This window comes from Heptranchias perlo, unplaced genomic scaffold (genome assembly GCF_035084215.1).
Source record: "Heptranchias perlo isolate sHepPer1 unplaced genomic scaffold, sHepPer1.hap1 HAP1_SCAFFOLD_868, whole genome shotgun sequence".
NCBI classification, from domain to species: domain Eukaryota; kingdom Metazoa; phylum Chordata; class Chondrichthyes; order Hexanchiformes; family Hexanchidae; genus Heptranchias; species Heptranchias perlo.
This window is the reverse complement of record NW_027139905.1, coordinates 27169-51165: the sequence shown is the minus strand read 5'-3', so window position 1 is coordinate 51165 and position 23997 is coordinate 27169. Positions and strand designations below refer to the sequence as shown.

Here is a 23997-nt window from a genome sequence, read left to right as displayed (position 1 = left end):
ACAGACCTGGACACACACTCACAGACCTGGACACACACTCACAGACCTGGACACACACTCACAGACCTGGACACACACTCACAGACCTGGACACACACTCACAGACCTGGACACACACTCACAGACCTGGACACACACTCACAGACCTGGACACACACTCACAGACCTGGACACACACTCACAGACCTGGACACACACTCACAGACCTGGACACACACTCACAGACCTGGACACACACTCACAGACCTGGACACACACTCACAGACCTGGACACACACTCACAGACCTGGACACACACTCACAGACCTGGACACACACTCACAGACCTGGACACACACTCACAGACCTGGACACACACTCACAGACCTGGACACACACTCACAGACCTGGACACACACTCACAGACCTGGACACACACTCACAGACCTGGACACACACTCACAGACCTGGACACACACTCACAGACCTGGACACACACTCACAGACCTGGACACACACTCACAGACCTGGACACACACTCACAGACCTGGACACACACTCACAGACCTGGACACACACTCACAGACCTGGACACACACTCACAGACCTGGACACACACTCACAGACCTGGACACACACTCACAGACCTGGACACACACTCACAGACCTGGACACACACTCACAGACCTGGACACACACTCACAGACCTGGACACACACTCACAGACCTGGACACACACTCACAGACCTGGACACACACTCACAGACCTGGACACACACTCACAGACCTGGACACACACTCACAGACCTGGACACACACTCACAGACCTGGACACACACTCACAGACCTGGACACACACTCACAGACCTGGACACACACTCACAGACCTGGACACACACTCACAGACCTGGACACACACTCACAGACCTGGACACACACTCACAGACCTGGACACACACTCACAGACCTGGACACACACTCACAGACCTGGACACACACTCACAGACCTGGACACACACTCACAGACCTGGACACACACTCACAGACCTGGACACACACTCACAGACCTGGACACACACTCACAGACCTGGACACACACTCACAGACCTGGACACACACTCACAGACCTGGACACACACTCACAGACCTGGACACACACTCACAGACCTGGACACACACTCACAGACCTGGACACACACTCACAGACCTGGACACACACTCACAGACCTGGACACACACTCACAGACCTGGACACACACTCACAGACCTGGACACACACTCACAGACCTGGACACACACTCACAGACCTGGACACACACTCACAGACCTGGACACACACTCACAGACCTGGACACACACTCACAGACCTGGACACACACTCACAGACCTGGACACACACTCACAGACCTGGACACACACTCACAGACCTGGACACACACTCACAGACCTGGACACACACTCACAGACCTGGACACACACTCACAGACCTGGACACACACTCACAGACCTGGACACACACTCACAGACCTGGACACACACTCACAGACCTGGACACACACTCACAGACCTGGACACACACTCACAGACCTGGACACACACTCACAGACCTGGACACACACTCACAGACCTGGACACACACTCACAGACCTGGACACACACTCACAGACCTGGACACACACTCACAGACCTGGACACACACTCACAGACCTGGACACACACTCACAGACCTGGACACACACTCACAGACCTGGACACACACTCACAGACCTGGACACACACTCACAGACCTGGACACACACTCACAGACCTGGACACACACTCACAGACCTGGACACACACTCACAGACCTGGACACACACTCACAGACCTGGACACACACTCACAGACCTGGACACACACTCACAGACCTGGACACACACTCACAGACCTGGACACACACTCACAGACCTGGACACACACTCACAGACCTGGACACACACTCACAGACCTGGACACACACTCACAGACCTGGACACACACTCACAGACCTGGACACACACTCACAGACCTGGACACACACTCACAGACCTGGACACACACTCACAGACCTGGACACACACTCACAGACCTGGACACACACTCACAGACCTGGACACACACTCACAGACCTGGACACACACTCACAGACCTGGACACACACTCACAGACCTGGACACACACTCACAGACCTGGACACACACTCACAGACCTGGACACACACTCACAGACCTGGACACACACTCACAGACCTGGACACACACTCACAGACCTGGACACACACTCACAGACCTGGACACACACTCACAGACCTGGACACACACTCACAGACCTGGACACACACTCACAGACCTGGACACACACTCACAGACCTGGACACACACTCACAGACCTGGACACACACTCACAGACCTGGACACACACTCACAGACCTGGACACACACTCACAGACCTGGACACACACTCACAGACCTGGACACACACTCACAGACCTGGACACACACTCACAGACCTGGACACACACTCACAGACCTGGACACACACTCACAGACCTGGACACACACTCACAGACCTGGACACACACTCACAGACCTGGACACACACTCACAGACCTGGACACACACTCACAGACCTGGACACACACTCACAGACCTGGACACACACTCACAGACCTGGACACACACTCACAGACCTGGACACACACTCACAGACCTGGACACACACTCACAGACCTGGACACACACTCACAGACCTGGACACACACTCACAGACCTGGACACACACTCACAGACCTGGACACACACTCACAGACCTGGACACACACTCACAGACCTGGACACACACTCACAGACCTGGACACACACTCACAGACCTGGACACACACTCACAGACCTGGACACACACTCACAGACCTGGACACACACTCACAGACCTGGACACACACTCACAGACCTGGACACACACTCACAGACCTGGACACACACTCACAGACCTGGACACACACTCACAGACCTGGACACACACTCACAGACCTGGACACACCCACACAGACCTATACACACACACACCCTCAGACCTATATACACACACACCCTCAGACCTATATACACACACACCCTCAGACCTATATACACACACACTCACAGACCTATATACACACACACTCACAGACCTATATACACACACACACCCTCAGACCTATATACACACACACACCCTCAGACCTATACACACACACACCCTCACAGACCCAGACACACCCTCACAGACCTATATACACACACACACCCTCAGACCTATACACACACACACCCTCACAGACCCAGACACACCCTCACAGACCTACATACACACACACCCTCACAGACCTATATACACACACACCCTCACAGACCTATATACACACACACCCTCACAGACCTATATACACACACACACCCTCACAGACCTATACACACACACACCCTCAGACCTATACACACACACACCCTCACAGACCTATACACACACACACCCTCACAGACCTATATACACACACACACCCTCACAGACCTATACACACACACCCTCACAGACCTATACACACACACACCCTCAGACCTATACACACACACACCCTCACAGACCTATACACACACACACCCTCAGACCTATACACACACACACCCTCACAGACCTATACACACACACACCCTCACAGACCTATATACACACACACACCCTCACAGACCTATATACACACACACCCTCACAGACCTATACACACACACCCTCACAGACCTATACACACACACCCTCACAGACCTATACACACACACCCTCACAGACCTATACACACACACCCTCACAGACCTATACACACACACACACCCTCACAGACCTATACACACACATACACCCTCACAGACCTATACACACACACACACCCTCACAGACCTATACACACACACACACCCTCACAGACCTATACACACACACCCTCACAGACCAATACACACACACCCTCACAGACCTATATACACACACACCCTCACAGACCTATATACACACACACCCTCACAGACCTATATACACACACACCCTCACAGACCTATATACACACACACCCTCACAGACCTATATACACACACACCCTCACAGACCTATATACACACACACACCCTCAGATCTATATACACACACACCCTCACATATACACACACACACCCTCACAGACCTATACACACACACCCTCACAGACCTATATACACACACACACCCTCACAGACCTATATACACACACCCTCACAGACCTATATACACACACACACCCTCACAGACCTATATACACACACCCTCACAGACCTATATACACACACCCTCACAGACCTATATACACACACCCTCACAGACCTATATACACACACCCTCACAGACCTATATACACACACCCTCACAGACCTATATACACACACCCTCACAGACCTATATACACACACCCTCACAGACCTATATACACACACACACCCTCACAGACCTATATACACACACACACCCTCACAGACCTATACACACACACACCCTCAGACCTATACACACACACACCCTCACAGACCTATAAACACACACCCTCACAGACCTATATACACACACACACCCTCACAGACCTATATACACACACACACCCTCACAGACCTATATACACACACACACCCTCACAGACCTATATACACACACACACCCTCACAGACCTATATACACACACACACCCTCACAGACCTATATACACACACCCTCACAGACCTATATACACACACCCTCACAGACCTATACACACACACACCCTCACAGACCTATACACACACACCCTCACAGACCTATATACACACACACACCCTCACAGACCTATACACACACACCCTCACAGACCTATATACACACACCCTCACAGACCTATACACACACACACCCTCACAGACCTATATACACACACACCCTCACAGACCTATATACACACACACACCCTCACAGACCTATATACACACACCCTCACAGACCTATATACACACACCCTCACAGACCTATACACACACACCCTCACAGACCTATACACACACACCCTCACAGACCTATACACACACACCCTCACAGACCTATACACACACACCCTCACAGACCTAGATACACACACACACCCTCACAGACCTATACACACACACACACCCTCACAGACCTATACACACACACACACCCTCACAGACCTATACACACACACCCTCACAGACCTATACACACACACCCTCACAGACCTATATACACACACACCCTCACAGACCTATATACACACACACCCTCACAGACCTATATACACACACACACCCTCAGATCTATATACACACACACCCTCACATATACACACACACACCCTCACAGACCTATACACACACACCCTCACAGACCTATATACACACACACACCCTCACAGACCTATATACACACACCCTCACAGACCTATATACACACACACACCCTCACAGACCTATATACACACACACACCCTCACAGACCTATATACACACACCCTCACAGACCTATATACACACACACACACCCTCACAGACCTATATACACACACCCTCACAGACCTATACACACACACCCTCACAGACCTATACACACACACCCTCACAGACCTATACACACACACCCTCACAGACCTATACACACACACCCTCACAGACCTATACACACACCCTCACAGACCTATACACACACACCCTCACAGACCTATACACACACACACACCCTCACAGACCTATACACACACACACACCCTCACAGACCTATACACACACACACACCCTCACAGACCTATACACACACACCCTCACAGACCTATATACACACACACCCTCACAGACCTATATACACACACACACCCTCAGATCTATATACACACACACCCTCACATATACACACACACACCCTCACAGACCTATACACACACACCCTCACAGACCTATATACACACACACACCCTCACAGACCTATATACACACACCCTCACAGACCTATATACACACACACACCCTCACAGACCTATATACACACACCCTCACAGACCTATATACACACACCCTCACAGACCTATATACACACACACACCCTCACAGACCTATATACACACACACACCCTCACAGACCTATACACACACACACCCTCACAGACCTATACACACACACACCCTCACAGACCTATATACACACACTCACAGACCTATATACACACACTCACAGACCTATACACACACACCCTCACAGACCTATACACACACACACACCCTCACAGACCTATACACACACACACACCCTCACAGACCTATACACACACACACACCCTCACAGACCTATATACACACACACACCCTCACAGACCTATACACACACACACACCCTCACAGACCTATACACACACACCCTCACAGACCTATATACACACACACCCTCACAGACCTATATACACACACACACCCTCAGATCTATATACACACACACCCTCACATATACACACACACACCCTCACAGACCTATACACACACACCCTCACAGACCTATATACACACACACACCCTCACAGACCTATATACACACACCCTCACAGACCTATATACACACACCCTCACAGACCTATATACACACACACACCCTCACAGACCTATATACACACACCCTCACAGACCTATATACACACACACACCCTCACAGACCTATATACACACACCCTCACAGACCTATATACACACACACACCCTCACAGACCTATACACACACACACCCTCACAGACCTATACACACACACACCCTCACAGACCTATATACACACACTCACAGACCTATATACACACACTCACAGACCTATATACACACACCCTCACAGACCTATACACACACACCCTCACAGACCTATATACACACACACACCCTCACAGACCTATATACACACACTCACAGACCTATATACACACACCCTCAGACCTATATACACACACACCCTCACAGACCTATACACACACACACCCTCACAGACCTATACACACACACACCCTCACAGACCTATACACACACACCCTCACAGACCTATACACACACCCTCACAGACCTATATACACACACCCTCACAGACCTATACACACACACCCTCACAGACCTATATACACACACACCCTCACAGACCTATACACACACACCCTCACAGACCTATATACACACACACCCTCACAGACCTATACACACACACACCCTCACAGACCTATACACACACACACCCTCACAGACCTATACACACACACACCCTCACAGACCTATACACACACACCCTCACAGACCTATATACACACACCCTCACAGACCTATACACATACACACCCTCACAGACCTATACACACACACACCCTCACAGACCTATACACACACACCCTCACAGACCTATATACACACACACCCTCACAGACCTATACACACACACACCCTCACAGACCTATACACACACACCCTCACAGACCTATATACACACACCCTCACAGACCTATACACACACACACCCTCACAGACCTATATACACACACCCTCACAGACCTATACACACACACACCCTCACAGACCTATATACACACACACCCTCACAGACCTATATACACACACACACCCTCACAGACCTACACATCCATTCATGGCCCTATCCCTATCCTGATTTTTCTTGTAATTTATGTACCTGTAGAATACTTTATTTCTTTTTAGATTCTGTGATTAAATTCAGAGTTCCTCTTTGCTTTCCTAACTGTTTTTGGTCCAGATCGAAGGGCAGCAGCAGCAGCATCAGTGAGGGACATGGTCACCATGGGTTACTAAAGGCCACAGCCCAGCAGCTGGGAGTCCAACACCCACCTGAGAGGCACCCTTCGCCAGGCTGTGTAACTCAGGCACAATGCTCTCCTCATAACTAAAGCCTCTTGTCCCAGAGATGCGTTCAGTGCACATGAGAGCTACTGAATGTCACGCACACACAACTGCTATTCAATAGCAAGGACCGGCCACTTCTTGGTGAATTAGTGAGATTATTCAAAAGGGCCAAAGTCTCCCAGCCTGCTCCGGCTGCTCCAACACTCACCTGTGCCGTGCCTTTAGGCCGTCTGGTGGTCTCAGACAGGTTACTGGCTTCCTGATCACTGTCCGGCCACATCGAATCATTCTCTTTCCCCGCTGTCTGGTTACTCTGTGCCAGTGCTCGCCGTGGTCTCCTGGGGACCTGCCAACACATTGGGATGATGTGAGTTCATCAGGAGGGGGGGGAGTGATACAACTTTGTTGTCTGGAGAAACTTGGGCTCCTGCTGGGCCTCAGAGGAAAAATCTGACATCAGGACCCCAGGTGGGGATCCCCACTGCCAGTCACTGCTGAGTGAGGCCGGCAGGGTGGGGGGGGGGGAGGGGATGGACAGGATTCGGCTCGGCTCGGCTGTGAAGCCCGTCAGCTGTCTCCATTAAACGGTTAGTTGACCGAGGGGCGACAGGGGCCGGTCGATTCATATTCCAGCACCGACGATTCATTTTGGAAAAGAGTGGTCCAGAACTAAGGGCAGGAGCAGCAGGTGAATCTGGGGCAGAGTGAGGGGCATCGTCGCCATGGGTTACCTTGGCTCAGTGGGTAACATTCTCGCCCGAGTCAGAAGATCGTGTGCTTAAGCCCCACTCGAGAGACTTGAGCCCATAATCCAGGCCGACACTCCAGTGCCAGTTCTGAGGGAGTGCTGCACTGTCAGAGGTGCCGTCTTTAGGATGAGATGTTAAACTGAGGCTCCATCTGCCCTCTCGGGTGGATGTGAAAGATCCTATGGCCACTATTCGAAGAGCAGGGGAGTTCTCCCAGTGCTCTGGGCCAATACTGATCACGACCAACATCACCAGAAAAATTATCTGGTCACTATCTCATTGCTGTTTGTGGGATCTTGCTGTGCGGAAATTAACTGTCACATTTCCTACATTACAACAGTGACCACATTTCGAAAGTACTTGATTGGCTGGAAAGCACTTTGGGAGGTTCACAGGTTGTGAAAGGCGCTCGAGATAAATTCAAGTTCCTTCTTTCTTTGACCAAAGGCCACGGGCCAGCTGCTGCGGGTCCAGCACCCACCTGTGGGGCGCCCTGTGCCACACTCAGTGATTTGGGCAAAGGGCTCGGTTCTTGCTGCCTGGCAGAATTCCTCTTCCCCACAGCTGCTTTCTTCTCCACCAGCGCATGTCTTGGCCTCTTGGACAGCTGCAAACACATCAGGATGACAAGCAGAACATCAACACCAGCCTGACAACTCTCTGAGATCTCTGCGCCCCTCCAATTCTGGCCTCTTGTGCATTCCCCTGTCCATTCACCCACCATTGGCGGCCGTGCCTTCAGCCGTCTCGGCCCGAAGCTCTGGAATTCCCTCTCTGAACCTGTCCACCGCTCTCTCTCCTCTTTTAAGACCCTCCTTAAAACCTCTCTTTGACCAGGTTTTTAGTTATCCCTCCTAATATCTCCTTCTGTGGGTCGGTGACAATGTTTGTCTGATCAGGCTCCTGTGCTTTTGAAAGGGACGGGGACAGTACTTGAGAGTGAACAGTTTACAATGTTAGCAATATGGGAGCCCTGGAATGGAAGTTGGGCAGTCAGTTTAGTGGGTGCGCGATCAAAGCAACAATGAGGAAGGTCTCATGGACAAGAGGAGCTCGAGGAGGGCATTGGGGTGGGGATGATGAGTCAGGCTGGAAACGAGAGACACACAGGATCAGGGTGAGGGCAGAGGGGAGCTTCAAAGGTAGGAAAAGGGATCATGGAAGCAGCAAAGGCAGCTGAACAAAGAAATCATGAACTCCGCACACTGGTTGGAGTTGAAGGTGGAGGGGAAAGGGGTTCAAAGGAGATAGTTGGTAATGGAGAAGAGAAGCCAGGGGTTATCCTTGCTGTCCAAGATGCTCCTGGAGCAATGGCAATTTTGGCAGAGGAGAGGCCACAGGTTATAGAACACGAAATACTCACCCTGGTGCAACAGGTGGGGGCTGAGGCATAATGTGAAAGAGGGAGCTTTACTCTGTATCTAACCCTGTACCTGCCCTGGGAGTGTTTGATGGGACAGTGTGGAGGGAGCTTTACTCTGTATCTAACCCTGCACCTGCCCTGGGAGTGTTTGATGGGACAGTGTAGAGGGAGCTTTACTCTGTATCAAACCCTGCACCTGCCCTGGGAGTGTTTGATGGGACAGTGCAGAGGGAGCTTTAGTCTGTATCTAACCCTGTACCTGCCCTGGGAGTGTTTGATGGGACAGTGTAGAGGGAGCTTTACTCTGTATCTAACCCGTGCTGTACCTGCCCTGGGAGTGTTTGATGGGACAGTGGAGAGGGAGCTTTACTCTGTATCGAACCCTGTACCTGCCCTGGGAGTGTTTGATGGGACAGTGGAGAGGGAGCTTTACTCTGTATCTAACCCGTGCTGGACCTGCCCTGGGAGTGTTTGATGGGACAGTGGAGAGGGAGCTTTACTCTGTATCTAACCCGTGCTGTACCTGCCCTGGGAGAGTTTGATGGGACAGTGTAGAGGGAGCTTTACTCTGCATCTAACCCTGTACCTGCCCTGGGAGTGTTTGATGGGACAGTGGAGAGGGAGCTTTACTCTGTATCCAACCCGTGCTGGACCTGCCCTGGGAGTGTTTGATGGGACAGTGGAGAGGGAGCTTTACTCTGTATCTAACCCGTGCTGCACCTGCCCTGGGAGAGTTTGATGGGACAGTGTAGAGGGAGCTTTACTCTGTATCTAACCCTGTACCTGCCCTGGGAGGGTTTGATGGGACAGTGCAGAGGGAGCTTTACTCTGCATCTAACCCTGTACCTGCCCTGGGAGTGTTTGATGGGACAGTGTAGAGGGAGCTTTACTCTGTATCTAACCCGTGCTGTACCTGCCCTGGGAGAGTTTGATGGGACAGTGTAGAGGGAGCTTTACTCTGTATCTAACCCTGTACCTGTCCCTGGGAGTGTTTGATGGGACAGTGCAGAGGGAGCATTACTCTGTATCTAACCCTGCACCTGCCCTGGGAGTGTTTGATGGGACAGTGTAGAGGGAGCTTTATTCTGTATCTAACCCTGCACCTGCCCTGGGAGTGTTTGATGGGACAGTGCAGAGGGAGCTTTACTCTGCATCTAACCCTGTACCTGCCCTGGGAGTGTTTGATGGGACAGTGTAGAGGGAGCTTTACTCTGCATCTAACCCGTGCTGTACCTGCCCTGGGAGAGTTTGATGGGACAGTGTAGAGGGAGCTTTACTCTGTATCTAACCCTGTACCTGTCCCTGGGAGTGTTTGATGGGACAGTGCAGAGGGAGCATTACTCTGTATCTAACCCTGCACCTGCCCTGGGAGTGTTTGATGGGACAGTGTAGATGGAGCTTTATTCTGTATCTAACCCTGCACCTGCCCTGGGAGTGTTTGATGGGACAGTGCAGAGGGAGCTTTACTCTGCATCGAACCCTGCACCTGCCCTGGGAGTGTTTGATGGGACAGTGTGGAGGGAGCTTTACTCTGTTTCGAACCAGTGCTGTACCTGCCCTGGGAGTGTTTGATGGGACAATGCAGAGGGAGCTTTACTCTATATCTAACCCGTGCTGTAGCTGCCCTGGGAGTGTTTGATGGGAGAGTGCAGAGGGAGCTTTACTCTGTATCTAACCCTGTAACTGACCCTGGGAGTGTTTGATGGGACAGTGCAGAGGGAGCTTTACTCTGTATCCAACGCTGTCCCAGCCCTGGGAGTGTTTGATGGGACAGTGTAAAGGGAGCTTTACTCTGTATCTAATCCTGTACCAGCCCTGGGAGTGTTTGATGGGACAGTGTAGAGGGAGCTTTAATCTGTATCGAATCCATGCTGTACCTGCCCTGGGAGTGTTTGATGGGACAGTGTCGAGGGAGCTTTACTCTGTATCTAACCTGTGCTGCACCTGTCCTGGGAGTGTTTGATGGGACAGTGCAGAGGGAGCTTTACTCTTTCTGCTGCACCCATAACCCAGGTCAGTTACATGAGTTATACACATTAGTTTATACACAGGTTGTATCTCGACACCTGTTGAACATACCCCCTCTCTCCCCACTGTACCCCCACTCCTGAACATGCCCTCTCTCCCCACTGTATCCCTACTCCTGAACATGCCCCCCTCTCCCCACTGTCCCCCTACTCCTGAACATGCCCTCTCTCTCCCCACTGTCCCCCTACTCCTGAACATGCCCTCTCTCCCCACTGTACCCCAACTCCTGAACATGCCCTCTCTCCCCACTGTATCCCTACTCCTGAACATGTCCCCTCTCTCCCCACTGTATCCCAACTCCTGAACATGCCCCCTCTCTCCCCACTGTACCCCCACTCCTGAACATGTCCCCTCTCTCCCCACTGTACCCCTACTCCTGAACATGCCCCCTCTCTCCCCACTGTCCCCCCACTCCTGAACATGCCCCCTCTGCCCCCACTGTACCCCTACTCCTGAACATGCCCCCTCTCTCCCCACTGTACCCCTACTCCTGAACATGTCCCCTCTCTCCCCACTGTCCCCCCACTCCTGAACATGCCCCCTCTCTCCCCACTGTACCCCTACTCCTGAACATGCCCCCTCTCTCCCCACTGTCCCCCCACTCCTGAACATGCCCTCTCTCCCCACTGTATCCCTACTCCTGAACATGTCCCCTCTCTCCCCACTGTACCCCTACTCCTGAACATGCCCTCTCCCTCCCCACTGTACCCCTACTCCTGAACATGTCCCCTCTCTCCCCACTGTATCCCTACTCCTGAACATGTCCCCTCTCTCCCCACTGTACCCCTACTCTTGAACATGCCCCCTCTCTCCCCACTGCACCCCTACTCCTGAACATGCCCCCTCTCCCCACTGTACGCGTACTGCTGAACATGCCCCCTCTGTCCCCCTACTCCTGAACATGCCCTCTCTCTCCCCACTGTCCCCCTACTCCTGAACATGCACCCTCTCTCCCCACTGTATCCCGACTCCTGAACATGCCCTCTCTCTCCCCACTGTATCCCTACTCCTGAACATGCCCCCTCTCTCCCCACTGTACCCCTACTCCTGAACATGTCCCCTCTCTCCCCACTGTACCCCTACTCCTGAACATGCCCCCTCTCCCCACTGTCCCCCCACTCCTGAACATGCCCCCTCTCTCCCCACTGTACCCCTACTCCTGAACATGTGCCCTCTCTCCCCACTGTCCCCCTACTCCTGAACATGCCCTCTCTCCCCACTGTACCCCTACTCCGGAACATGCCCCCTCTCTCCCCACTGTACCCCTACTCCTGAACATGCCCCCTCTCTCCCCACTGTATCCCTACTCCTGAACATGCCCTCTCTCTCCTCACTGTATCCCTACTCCTGAACATGCCCCCTCTCTCCCCACTGCACCCCTACTCCTGAACATGTCCCCTCTCTCCCCACTGTCCCCCGACTCCTGAACATGCCCTCTCTCCCCACTATACCCCTACTCCTGAACCTGCCCTCTCCCTCCCCACTGTACCCCCACTCCTGAACATGCCCCCTCTCTCCCAACTGTATCCCCACTCCTGAACATGCCCCCTCTCTCCCCACTGTATCCCTACTCCTGAACATGTCCCCTCTCTCCCCACTGTACCCCAACTCCTGAACATGCCCCCTCTCTCCCCACTGTACCCCTACTCCTGAACATGTCCCCTCTCTCCCCACTGTACCCCTACTCCTGAACATGCCCTCTCTCCCCACTGTATCCCTAGTCCTGAACATGTCCCCTCTCTCCCCACTGTACCCCGACTCCTGAACATGTCCCCTCTCTCCCCACTGTATCCCTACTCCTGAACATGTCCCCTCTCTCCCCACTGTACCCCTACTCCTGAACATGCCCCCTCTCTCCCCACTGTACCCCTACTCCTGAACATGCCCCCTCTCTCCCCACTGTACCCCGACTCCTGAACATGCCCTCTCTCCCCACTGTATCCCTACTCCTGAACATGCCCTCTCTCCCCACTGTATCCCTACTCCTGAACATGTCCCCTCTCTCCCCACTGTATCCCTACTCCTGAACATGCCCTCTCTCTCCTCACTGTACCCCTACTCCTGAACATGCCCTCTCTCCACATTGTACCCCGACTCCTGAACATGCCCCCTCTCTCCCCACTGTACCCCGACTCCTGAACATGTCCCATCTCTCCCGACTGAATCCCTACTCCTGAAAATGCCCCCTCTCCCCACTGTACCCGAATTCTGAACATGTCCCCTCTCTCCCCACTGTTGCCCCTTGTCCTGAACATGCCCCCTCTCTCCCCACTGTACGACTCCTGAACATGCCCCCTCTCCCCACTGTACCCCTACTCCTGAACATTTCCCCCCTCTCCCCACTGTACCCCTACACCTGAACATGCCCTCTCTCTCCCCATTGTATCCCTACTCCTGAACATGTCCCCCCTCTCCCCACTGTATCCCGACTGCTGAACATGCCCTCTCTCTCCCCACTGTACCCCTACTCCTGAACATGCCCTCTCTCCCCACTGTACCCCTACTCCTGAACCTGCCCTCTCCCTCCCCACTGTATCCCCACTCCTGAACATGCCCCCTCTCTCCCCACTGCACCCCGACTCCTGAACATGTCCCCTCTCTCCCCACTGTCCCCCTACTCCTGAACATGCGCTCCCTCCCCACTGTACCCCTACTCCTGAACATGCCCCCTCTCCCCACTGTACCCCTACTCCTGAACATGTCCCCTCTCTCCCCACGATACCCCGACTCCTGAACATGCCCCCTCTGTCCCCCTACTCCTGAACATGCCCCCTCTCCCCACTGTCCCCCTACTCCTGAACATGCCCTCTCTCCCCACTGCACCCCTACTCCTGAACATGCCCTCTCTCCCCACTATACCCCTACTCCTGAACCTGCCCTCTCCCTCCCCACTGTACCCCCACTCCTGAACATGCCCCCTCTCTCCCCACTGTACCCCTACTCCTGAACATGCCCTCTCTCTCCCCACTGTACCCCTACTCCTGAACATGCCCCCTCTCTCTCCACTGTACCCCGACTCCTGAACATGCCCCCTCTCTCCCCACTGAACACCTACTCCTGAACATGCCCCCTCTCCCCACTGTACCCCGACTCCTGAACATGTCCCCTCTCTCCTCACTGTCCCCCGACTCCTGAACTTGCCCTCTCTCCCCACTGTACCCCTACTCCTGAACATGTCCCCTCTCTCCCCACTGTACCCCTACTCCTGAACATGCCCTCTCCCTCCCCACTGTACCCCGACTCCTGAACATGCCCCCTCTGTCCCCCAACTCCTGAACATGCCCCCTCTCCCCACTGTATCCCTACACCTGAACATGCCCCCTCTCTCCCCACTGTACCCCTACTCCTGAACATGCCCCCCTCTCCCCACTGTACCCCTACTCCTGAACATGCCCCCCTCTCCCCACTGTACCCCTACTCCTGAACATGCCCCCTCTCTCCCCATTGTACCCCTACTCCTGAACATGCCCTCTCTTCCCACTGTACCCCTACTCCTGAACATGCCCTCTCTCCCCACTGTCCCCCTACTCCTGAACATGCCCTCTCTCCCCACTGCACCCCTACTCCTGAACATGCCCTCTCTCCCCACTATACCCCTACTCCTGAACCTGCCCTCTCCCTCCCCACTGTACCCCCACTCCTGAACATGCCCCCTCTCTCCCCACTGTACCCCTACTCCTGAACATGCCCTCTCTCTCCCCACTGTACCCCTACTCCTGAACATGCCCCCTCTCTCTCCACTGTACCCCGACTCCTGAACATGCCCCCTCTCTCCCCACTGAACACCTACTCCTGAACATGCCCCCTCTCCCCACTGTACCCCGACTCCTGAACATGTCCCCTCTCTCCTCACTGTCCCCCGACTCCTGAACTTGCCCTCTCTCCCCACTGTACCCCTACTCCTGAACATGTCCCCTCTCTCCCCACTGTACCCCTACTCCTGAACATGCCCTCTCCCTCCCCACTGTACCCCGACTCCTGAACATGCCCCCTCTGTCCCCCAACTCCTGAACATGCCCCCTCTCCCCACTGTATCCCTACACCTGAACATGCCCCCTCTCTCCCCACTGTACCCCTACTCCTGAACATGCCCCCCTCTCCCCACTGTACCCCTACTCCTGAACATGCCCCCCTCTCCCCACTGTACCCCTACTCCTGAACATGCCCCCTCTCTCCCCATTGTACCCCTACTCCTGAACATGCCCTCTCTTCCCACTGTACCCCTACTCCTGAACATGCCCTCTCTCCCCACTGTATCCCTACTCCTGAACATGCCCTCTCTCCCCACTGTACCCCTACTCCTGAACATGCCCCCTCTCTCCCCACTGTACCCCTACTCCTGAACATGCCCTCTCTCTCCCCACTGTATCCCTACTCCTGAACATGCCCCCTCTCTCCCCATTGTACTCCTACTCCTGAACATGCCCCCTCTCTCCCCACTGTACCCCTACTCCTGAACATGCCCCCTCTCTCCCCACTGTACCCCTACTCCTGAACATGCCCCCTCTCTCCCCACTGTATCCCTACTCCTGAACATGCCCCCTCTCTCCCCACAGTACCCCTACACCTGAACATGCCCTCTCTACCCACTGTACCCCTACTCCTGAACATGCCCTCTCTCTCCCCACTGTACCCCTACTCCTGAACATGCCCCCTCTCTCCCCACTGTATCCCTACTCCTGAACATGCCCTCTCTCTCCCCACTGTACCCCTACTCCTGAACATGCCCCCTCTCTCCTCACTGTACCCCTACTCCTGAACATGCCCTCTCTCTCCCCACTGTACCCCTACTCCTGAACATGCCCCCTCTCTCCTCACTGTACCCCTACTCCTGAACATGTCCCCTCTCTCCCCACTGTACCCCTACTCCTGAACATGCCCCCTCTCTCCTCACTGTACCCCTACTCCTGAACATGCCCCCTCTCTCCCCACTGTATCCCTGCTCCTGAACATGTCCCCTCTCTCCTCACTGCCCCCCTACTCCTGAACATGCCCCCTCTCTCCGCACTGTACCCCTACTCCTGAACATGCCCCCTCTCTCCTCACTGTACCCCTACTCCTGAACATGTCCCCTCTCTCCCCACTGTCCCCCTATTCATGAACATGTCCCCTCTCTCCCCACTGTCCCCCTACTCCTGAACATGCCCCCTCTCTCCCCACTGTATCCCTACTCCTGAACATGCCCTCTCTCTCCCCACTGTACCCCTACTCCTGAACATGCCCTCTCTCTCCCCACTGTACCCCTACTCCTGAACATGCCCTCTCTCCCCACTGTACCCCTACTCCTGAACATGCCCTCTCTCTCCCCACTGTACCCCTACTCCTGAACATGCCCCCTCTCTCCCCACTGTACCCCTACTCCTGAACATGCCCCCTCTCTCCTCACTGTACCCCTACTCCTGAACATGCCCCCCCTCTCCCCACTGTACCCCTACTCCTGAACATGCCGTCTCGGCCCACTCCACAACACCTTCTCCGTCACTGCTCTACATCGTTCCCACCTCTGAGAACAAGCTCGACACCAACCAACAGTTCACAAGGTGCCGCTCCCGATCCACTTACGGGGGCCCTCCGCGGAGCAGAGGCCATTTGCTTCCTCCCTTTCTTCAACGTCTCCTCGAAGTCACTCCCTGTGTCAGCCTCCGATTCCGACCCACTTTCTTCATCGCTGGGAGAAAGCAGGAAGGGTGTTAGATCCTGAGGAATCAGTGCCCACATCCAGCACAGTACATACACTGTTCCAGATGGAGGAGGACTGTTGCGCTGGTGGTGGGTCACACAGCTTTCAGAGTCCCTGGGCAGGCACCTGCATTTCTCCTCAATTGAGTTCAGAAAAATCTTGGCCACTGGCGACCTCAGCAAAGCCGAGTGTTGACATTCCTCAGACAATCGACTGGGTAAATTTCCTGCCCCACTCTTGGTCTAAGTTATTTCTGTTCTCTCCTACCACACCCTCCCATTTCTGGTTTCCTCAAGGCAGACAGCATTCTCACTCACTGCCTCGCGTCAATTATATCTCTCACTCACTGGCTTTTAAAAAAAATTCGTTCATGGGATGTGGGCGTCGCTGGCGAGGCCGGCATTTATTGCCCATCCCTAATAGCCCTTGAGAAGGTGGTGGTGAGCCGCCTTCTTGAACCACTGCAGTCCGTGTGGTGAAGGTTCTCCCACAGTGTTGTTCGGGAGGGAGTTCCAGGATTTTGACCCAGCGACGATGAAGGAACGGCGATATATTTCCAAGTCGGGATGGTGTGTGACTTGGAGGGGAACGTGCAGGTGGTGTTGTTCCCATGTGCCTGTCCTTCTAGGTGGTAGAGGTCGCGGGTTTGGGAGGTGCTGTCAAATAAGCCTTGGCAAGTTGCTGCAGTGCATCCTGTGGATGGTACACACTACAGCCACTGTGCGCCGGTGGTGAAGGGAGTGAATGTTTAGGGTGGTGGATGGGGTGCCAATCAAGCGGGCTGCTTTATCTTGGATGGTGTCGAGCTTCTTGAGTGTTGTTGGAGCAGCACTCATCCAGGCAAGTGGAGAGTATTCCATCACACTCCTGACTTGTGCCTTGTAGATGGTGGAAAGGCTTTGAGGAATCAGGTGGTGAGTCACTCGCCGCAGAATACCCAGCCTCTGACCTGCTCTTGTAGCCACAGTATTTATATGGCTGGTCCAGTTAAGTTTCTGGTCAATGGTGACCCCCAGGATGATGTTGGTGGAGGATTCGGCGATGGTAACTTGCACTTGTCTGGCGCGAATGTTACTTGCCACTTATCAGCCCAAGCCTGGATGTTGTCCAGGTCTTGCTGCATGCGGGCTCGGACTGCTTCATTATTTGAGGGGTTGCAAATGTAACTGAACACTGTGTAATCATCAGCGAACATCCCCATTTCTGACCTTATGATGGAGGGAAGGTCATTGATGAAGCAGCTGAAGATGGTTCGGCCCAGGACACTGCCCTGAGGAACCCCTGCAGCAATGTCCTGGGGCTTATTTGATTGGCCTCCAACAACCACTCCCATCTTCCTTTGTGCTAGGTATGACTCCAGCCACTGGAGAGTTTTCCCCCGATTCCCATTGACTTCAATTTTAATAGGGCTCCTTGGTGCCACACTCGGTCAAATGCTGCCTTGATGTCAAGGGCAGTCACTCTCACCTCACCTCTGGAATTCAGCTCTTTTGTCCATGTTTGGACCAAGGCTGTAATGAGGTCTGGAGCCGAGTGGTCCTGGCAGAACCCAAACTGAGCATCGGTGAGCAGGTTATTGGTGAGTAAGTGCCGCTTGATAGCAGTGTCGACGACACCTTCTATCACTTTGCTGATGATTGAGAGTAGACTGATGGGGCGGTAATTGGCCGGTTTGGATTTGTCCTGCTTTTTGTGGACGGGACATACCTGGGCAATTTTCCACATTGTCGGGTAGATGCCAGTGTTGTTGCTGTACTGGAACAGTTTGGCTCGAGGTGCAGCTAGTTCTGGAGCACAAGTCTTCAGCACTACAGCCAGGATGTTGTCAGGGCCCATAGCCTTTGCTGTATCCAGTGCACTCAGCCGTTTCTTGATATCACGAGGAGTGAATCGAATTGGCTGAAGACTGGCTTCTCTGATGGTGGGGATATCGGGAGGAGGCCGAGATGGATCATCCACTCGGCACTTCTGGCTGAAGATGGCTGGACTCCACCATCATTGAGGATGGGGATGTTTGCAGAGCCTCCTCCTCCCGTTAGTTGTTTAATTGTCCACCACCATTCACTACTGGATGTGGCAGGACTGCAGAGCTTTGATCTGATTCGTTCGTTGTGGAATTGCTTAGCTCTGTCTATAGCATGTTGCTTCCCCTGTTTAGCATGCATGTAGCCCTGAGTTGCAGCTTCGCCAGGCTGGCACCTCATTTTTTGGTACGCCTGGTGCTGCTCCTGGCATGCTCTTCTACACTCCTCATTGAACCTGGGTTGATCCCCTGGCTTGTTGGTAATGGTAGAGTGAGGAATATGCCAGGCCATGAGGTTACAGATTGTGCTGGAATACAATTCTGCTGCTGCTGATGGCCCACAGCGCCTCATGGATACCCAGTTTTGAGCTGCTCGATCTGTTCTGAATCTGTCCCATTTAGCACGGTGGTAGTGCCACACAGCACGATGGATGGTGTCCTCAGTGTGAAGACGGGACTTCGTCTCCACAAGGACTGTGCGGTGGTCACTCCTACCAATGCTGTCATGGACAGATGGATCGATTGCATCGGCTTGCACCGAATATATCTCTCACTCACTGGCATTTACCGATTATCTCTAACTCACTGGCTTGTGTCCATTATATCTCTCATTCACTGGCTTGTGTCCATTATATCTCACTCACTGCCTTGTGTCCATTCTATCTCTCACTCACTGCCTTGTGTCCATTATATCTCTCACTCACTGCCTTGTGTCCATTATATCTCTCACTCACTGCCTTGTGTCCATTATATCTCTCACTCACTGCCTTGTGTCCATTCTATCTCTCACTCACTGCCTTGTATCCATTATATCTCTCACTCACTGCCTTGTATCCATTATATCTCTCACTCACTGCCTTGTGTCCATTATATCTCTCACTCACTGCCTTGTGTCCATTATATCTCTCACTCACTGCCTTGTGTCCATTATATCTCTCACTCACTGCCTTGTGTCCATTATATCTCTCACTCACTGGCTTGTGTCCATTATATCTCTCACTCACTGGCTTGTGTCCATTATATCTCTCACTCACTGCCTTGTGTCCATTATATCTCTCACTCACTGCCTTGTGTCCATTATATCTCTCACTCACTGCCTTGTGTCCATTATATCTCTCACTCACTGCCTTGTGTCCATTATATCTCTCACTCACTGCCTTGTGTCCATTATATCTCTCATTCACTGCCTTGTGTCCATTATATCTCTCATTCACTGCCTTGTGTCCATTATATCTCTCACTCACTGGCTTGTATCCATTATATCTCTCACTCACTGCATTGTGTCCATTATATCTCTCACTCACTGGCTTGTGTCCATTATATCTCTCACTCACTGCCTTGTGTCCATTATATCTCTCACTCACTGCCTTGTGTCCATTATATCTCTCATTCACTGCCTTGTGTCCATTATATCTCTCACTCACTGCCTTGTGTCCATTATATCTCTCACTCACTGCCTTGTGTCCATTATATCTCACTCACTGCCTTGTGTCCATTATATCTCTCACTCACTGCCTTGTATCCATTATATCTCTCATTCACTGGCTTGTGTCCATTATATCTCTCACTCACTGGCTTGTGTCCATTATATCTCTCACTCACTGGCTTGTGTCCATTATATCTCTCACTCACTGCCTTGTGTCCATTATATCTCTCACTCACTGGCTTGTGTCCATTCTATCTCTCACTCACTGGCTTGTGTCCATTATATCTCACTCACTGGCTTGTGTCCATTATATCTCACTCACTGCCTTGTGTCCATTATATCTCTCACTCACTGCCTTGTGTCCATTATATCTCTCACTCACTGCCTTGTGTCCATTATATCTCTCACTCACTGGCTTGTGTCCATTATATCTCTCACTCACTGCCTTGTGTCCATTATATCTCTCACTCACTGCCTTGTGTCCATTATATCTCTCACTCACTGCCTTGTGTCCATTATATCTCTCACTCACTGCCTTGTGTCCATTATATCTCTCACTCACTGCCTTGTGTCCATTATATCTCTCACTCACTGGCTTGTGTCCATTATATCTCTCACTCACTGGCTTGTGTCCATGAGATCTCTCACTCACTGCCTTGTGTCCATTATATCTCTCACTCACTGCCTTGTGTCCATTATATCTCTCACTCACTGCCTTGTGTCCATTATATCTCTCACTCACTGCCTTGTATCCATTATATCTCTCACTCACTGCCTTGTATCCATTATATCTCTCACTCACTGCCTTGTGTCCATTATATCTCTCACTCACTGCCTTGTGTCCATTATATCTCTCACTCACTGCCTTGTGTCCATTATATCTCTCACTCACTGCCTTGTATCCATTATATCTCTCACTCACTGCCTTGTGTCCATTATATCTCTCACTCACTGCCTTGTGTCCATTATATCTCTCACTCACTGGCTTGTGTCCATTATATCTCTCACTCACTGGCTTGTGTCCATTATATCTCACTCACTGGCTTGTGTCCATTATATCTCTCACTCACAGCCTTGTGTCCATTATATCTCTCACTCACTGGCTTGTGTCCATTATATCTCTCACTCACTGGCTTGTGTCCATTATATCTCACTCACTGGCTTGTGTCCATTATATCTCTCACTCACTGCCTTGTGTCCATTATATCTCTCACTCACTGGCTTGTGTCCATTATATCTCTCACTCACTGCCTTGTGTCCATTATATCTCACTCACTGGCTTGTGTCCATTATATCTCTCACTCACTGCCTTGTGTCCATTATATCTCACTCACTGCCTTGTGTCCATTATATCTCTCACTCACTGCCTTGTGTCCATTATATCTCTCACTCACTGCCTTGTGTCCATTATATCTCTCACTCACTGCCTTGTGTCCATTATATCTCTCACTCACTGGCTTGTGTCCATTATATCTCTCACTCACTGGCTTGTGTCCATTACATCTCTCACTCACTGGCTTGTACCGATAATATTTCTTGTTGCCTCCAGCCCCTCCGCAGTGACAACTTACTCTGAGTCAGGGTCCTGTCCAGCCAGCAACTCTGCGACTTCCTCCCCTCGGAAGTAGGTAGGGCTGGAAAACTGCGACCCTGAGCCCCTCAGACCACTCTGCGGAGACGAGGACACGGGCCCCTCGGAGCTGGGGGAGCCTTTCTTCGACCTCAACACCGGCATGACTGTAACAACTGGAAAACAAAGAGAAACCCTGTCACGTACATATGGGGAAGGAGGGGGAGGGCTGGTCTGTGCCTCTGTCTCTCTCCCTCAGCCCCTCTCTCTTTCCCTCCCTTGCTGCATGACCATCTCTCCCTCTCTCTCGGGTCTGTCGGGGTCTCCCTCTCTTCCTTCCTCCCTCGAGGTATGTCGGGGTCTCTCTCCCTCCCTCTCCCGTTACCCCGCTCTCCCGTGACCCCGCTCTCCCTCTCTCCCCCGTCACCCCGCTCTCCCCCGTCACCCCGCTCTCCCCCGTCACCCCGCTCTCTCTCTCGCTCCTCCCCCTCTCCAGTTACTCCGCTCTCTCTCTCTCTCTCTCTCTTCCCCTCTCCCGTTACCCCGCTCTCTCTCCCATTACCCCGCTCTCTCTCTCCCCCTCCCTCTCTCGTTACCTACTCTCTCTCTCTCTCCCATTACCCCGCTTTCTCTCTCTCTCTCTCTCTCTCTCTCTCTCCCCCTCTCTCTCTCTCTCTCTCTCTCGTTACCTACTCTCTCTCTCTCTCTCCCATTACCCCGCTTTCTCTCTCTCTCTCTCTCTCCCCCTCTCTCATTACCCCGCTCTCTCTCTCTCTCTCTCTCCCCCTCTCCAGTTACCCCGCTCTCTCTCTCTCTCTCTCTCTCTTCCCCTCCCCAGTAACCCCGCTCTGTCTCTCTCTCTCTCTCTCCCCCCCACCTCCCATTACCCCGCTCTCTCTCTCCCTCTCCCCCTCTCCAGTTACCCCGGTCTCTCTCTCTCCCCCTCTCCCGTTACGCCGCTCTCTCTCTCCCCATCTCCCGTTACTCCGCTCTCTCTCTCCCCATCTCCCGTTACTCCGCTCTCTCTCTCCCCATCTCCCGTTACTCCGCTCTCTCTCTCCCCATCTCCTTTTAGCCCGCTCTCTCTCTCCCCATCTCCCGTTAGCCCGCTCTCTCTGCCTCCCTCCCTGTCCCGTTAGCCCGCTCTCTCTCTCCCCTCCCATTAGCATTCTCTCTCTCTCTCTCCCCCCCTCTCCGTTACTGCGCTCTCTCTCCCCATCTCCCGT

The 23997-nt window shown here is 52.8% G+C and overlaps 1 protein-coding gene across 1 annotated transcript in view; it reads right to left on the bottom strand.

The window, feature by feature from the left end:
- The window catches only part of LOC137319579 (cohesin subunit SA-3-like), a gene marked incomplete at both ends in the record, with an annotated part of 45716 nt that extends 22769 nt beyond the window's left edge, over nt 1-22947 (bottom strand). The window contains 4 exons of the mRNA XM_067981675.1: nt 8141-8278; nt 9163-9288; nt 17635-17740; nt 22773-22947. Coding sequence (XP_067837776.1) covers nt 8141-8278; nt 9163-9288; nt 17635-17740; nt 22773-22947 — 545 coding nt within the window. The remainder of the gene's footprint in view (nt 1-8140; nt 8279-9162; nt 9289-17634; nt 17741-22772) is intronic.
- Between the last annotated feature and the right edge of the window lie 1050 nt (nt 22948-23997).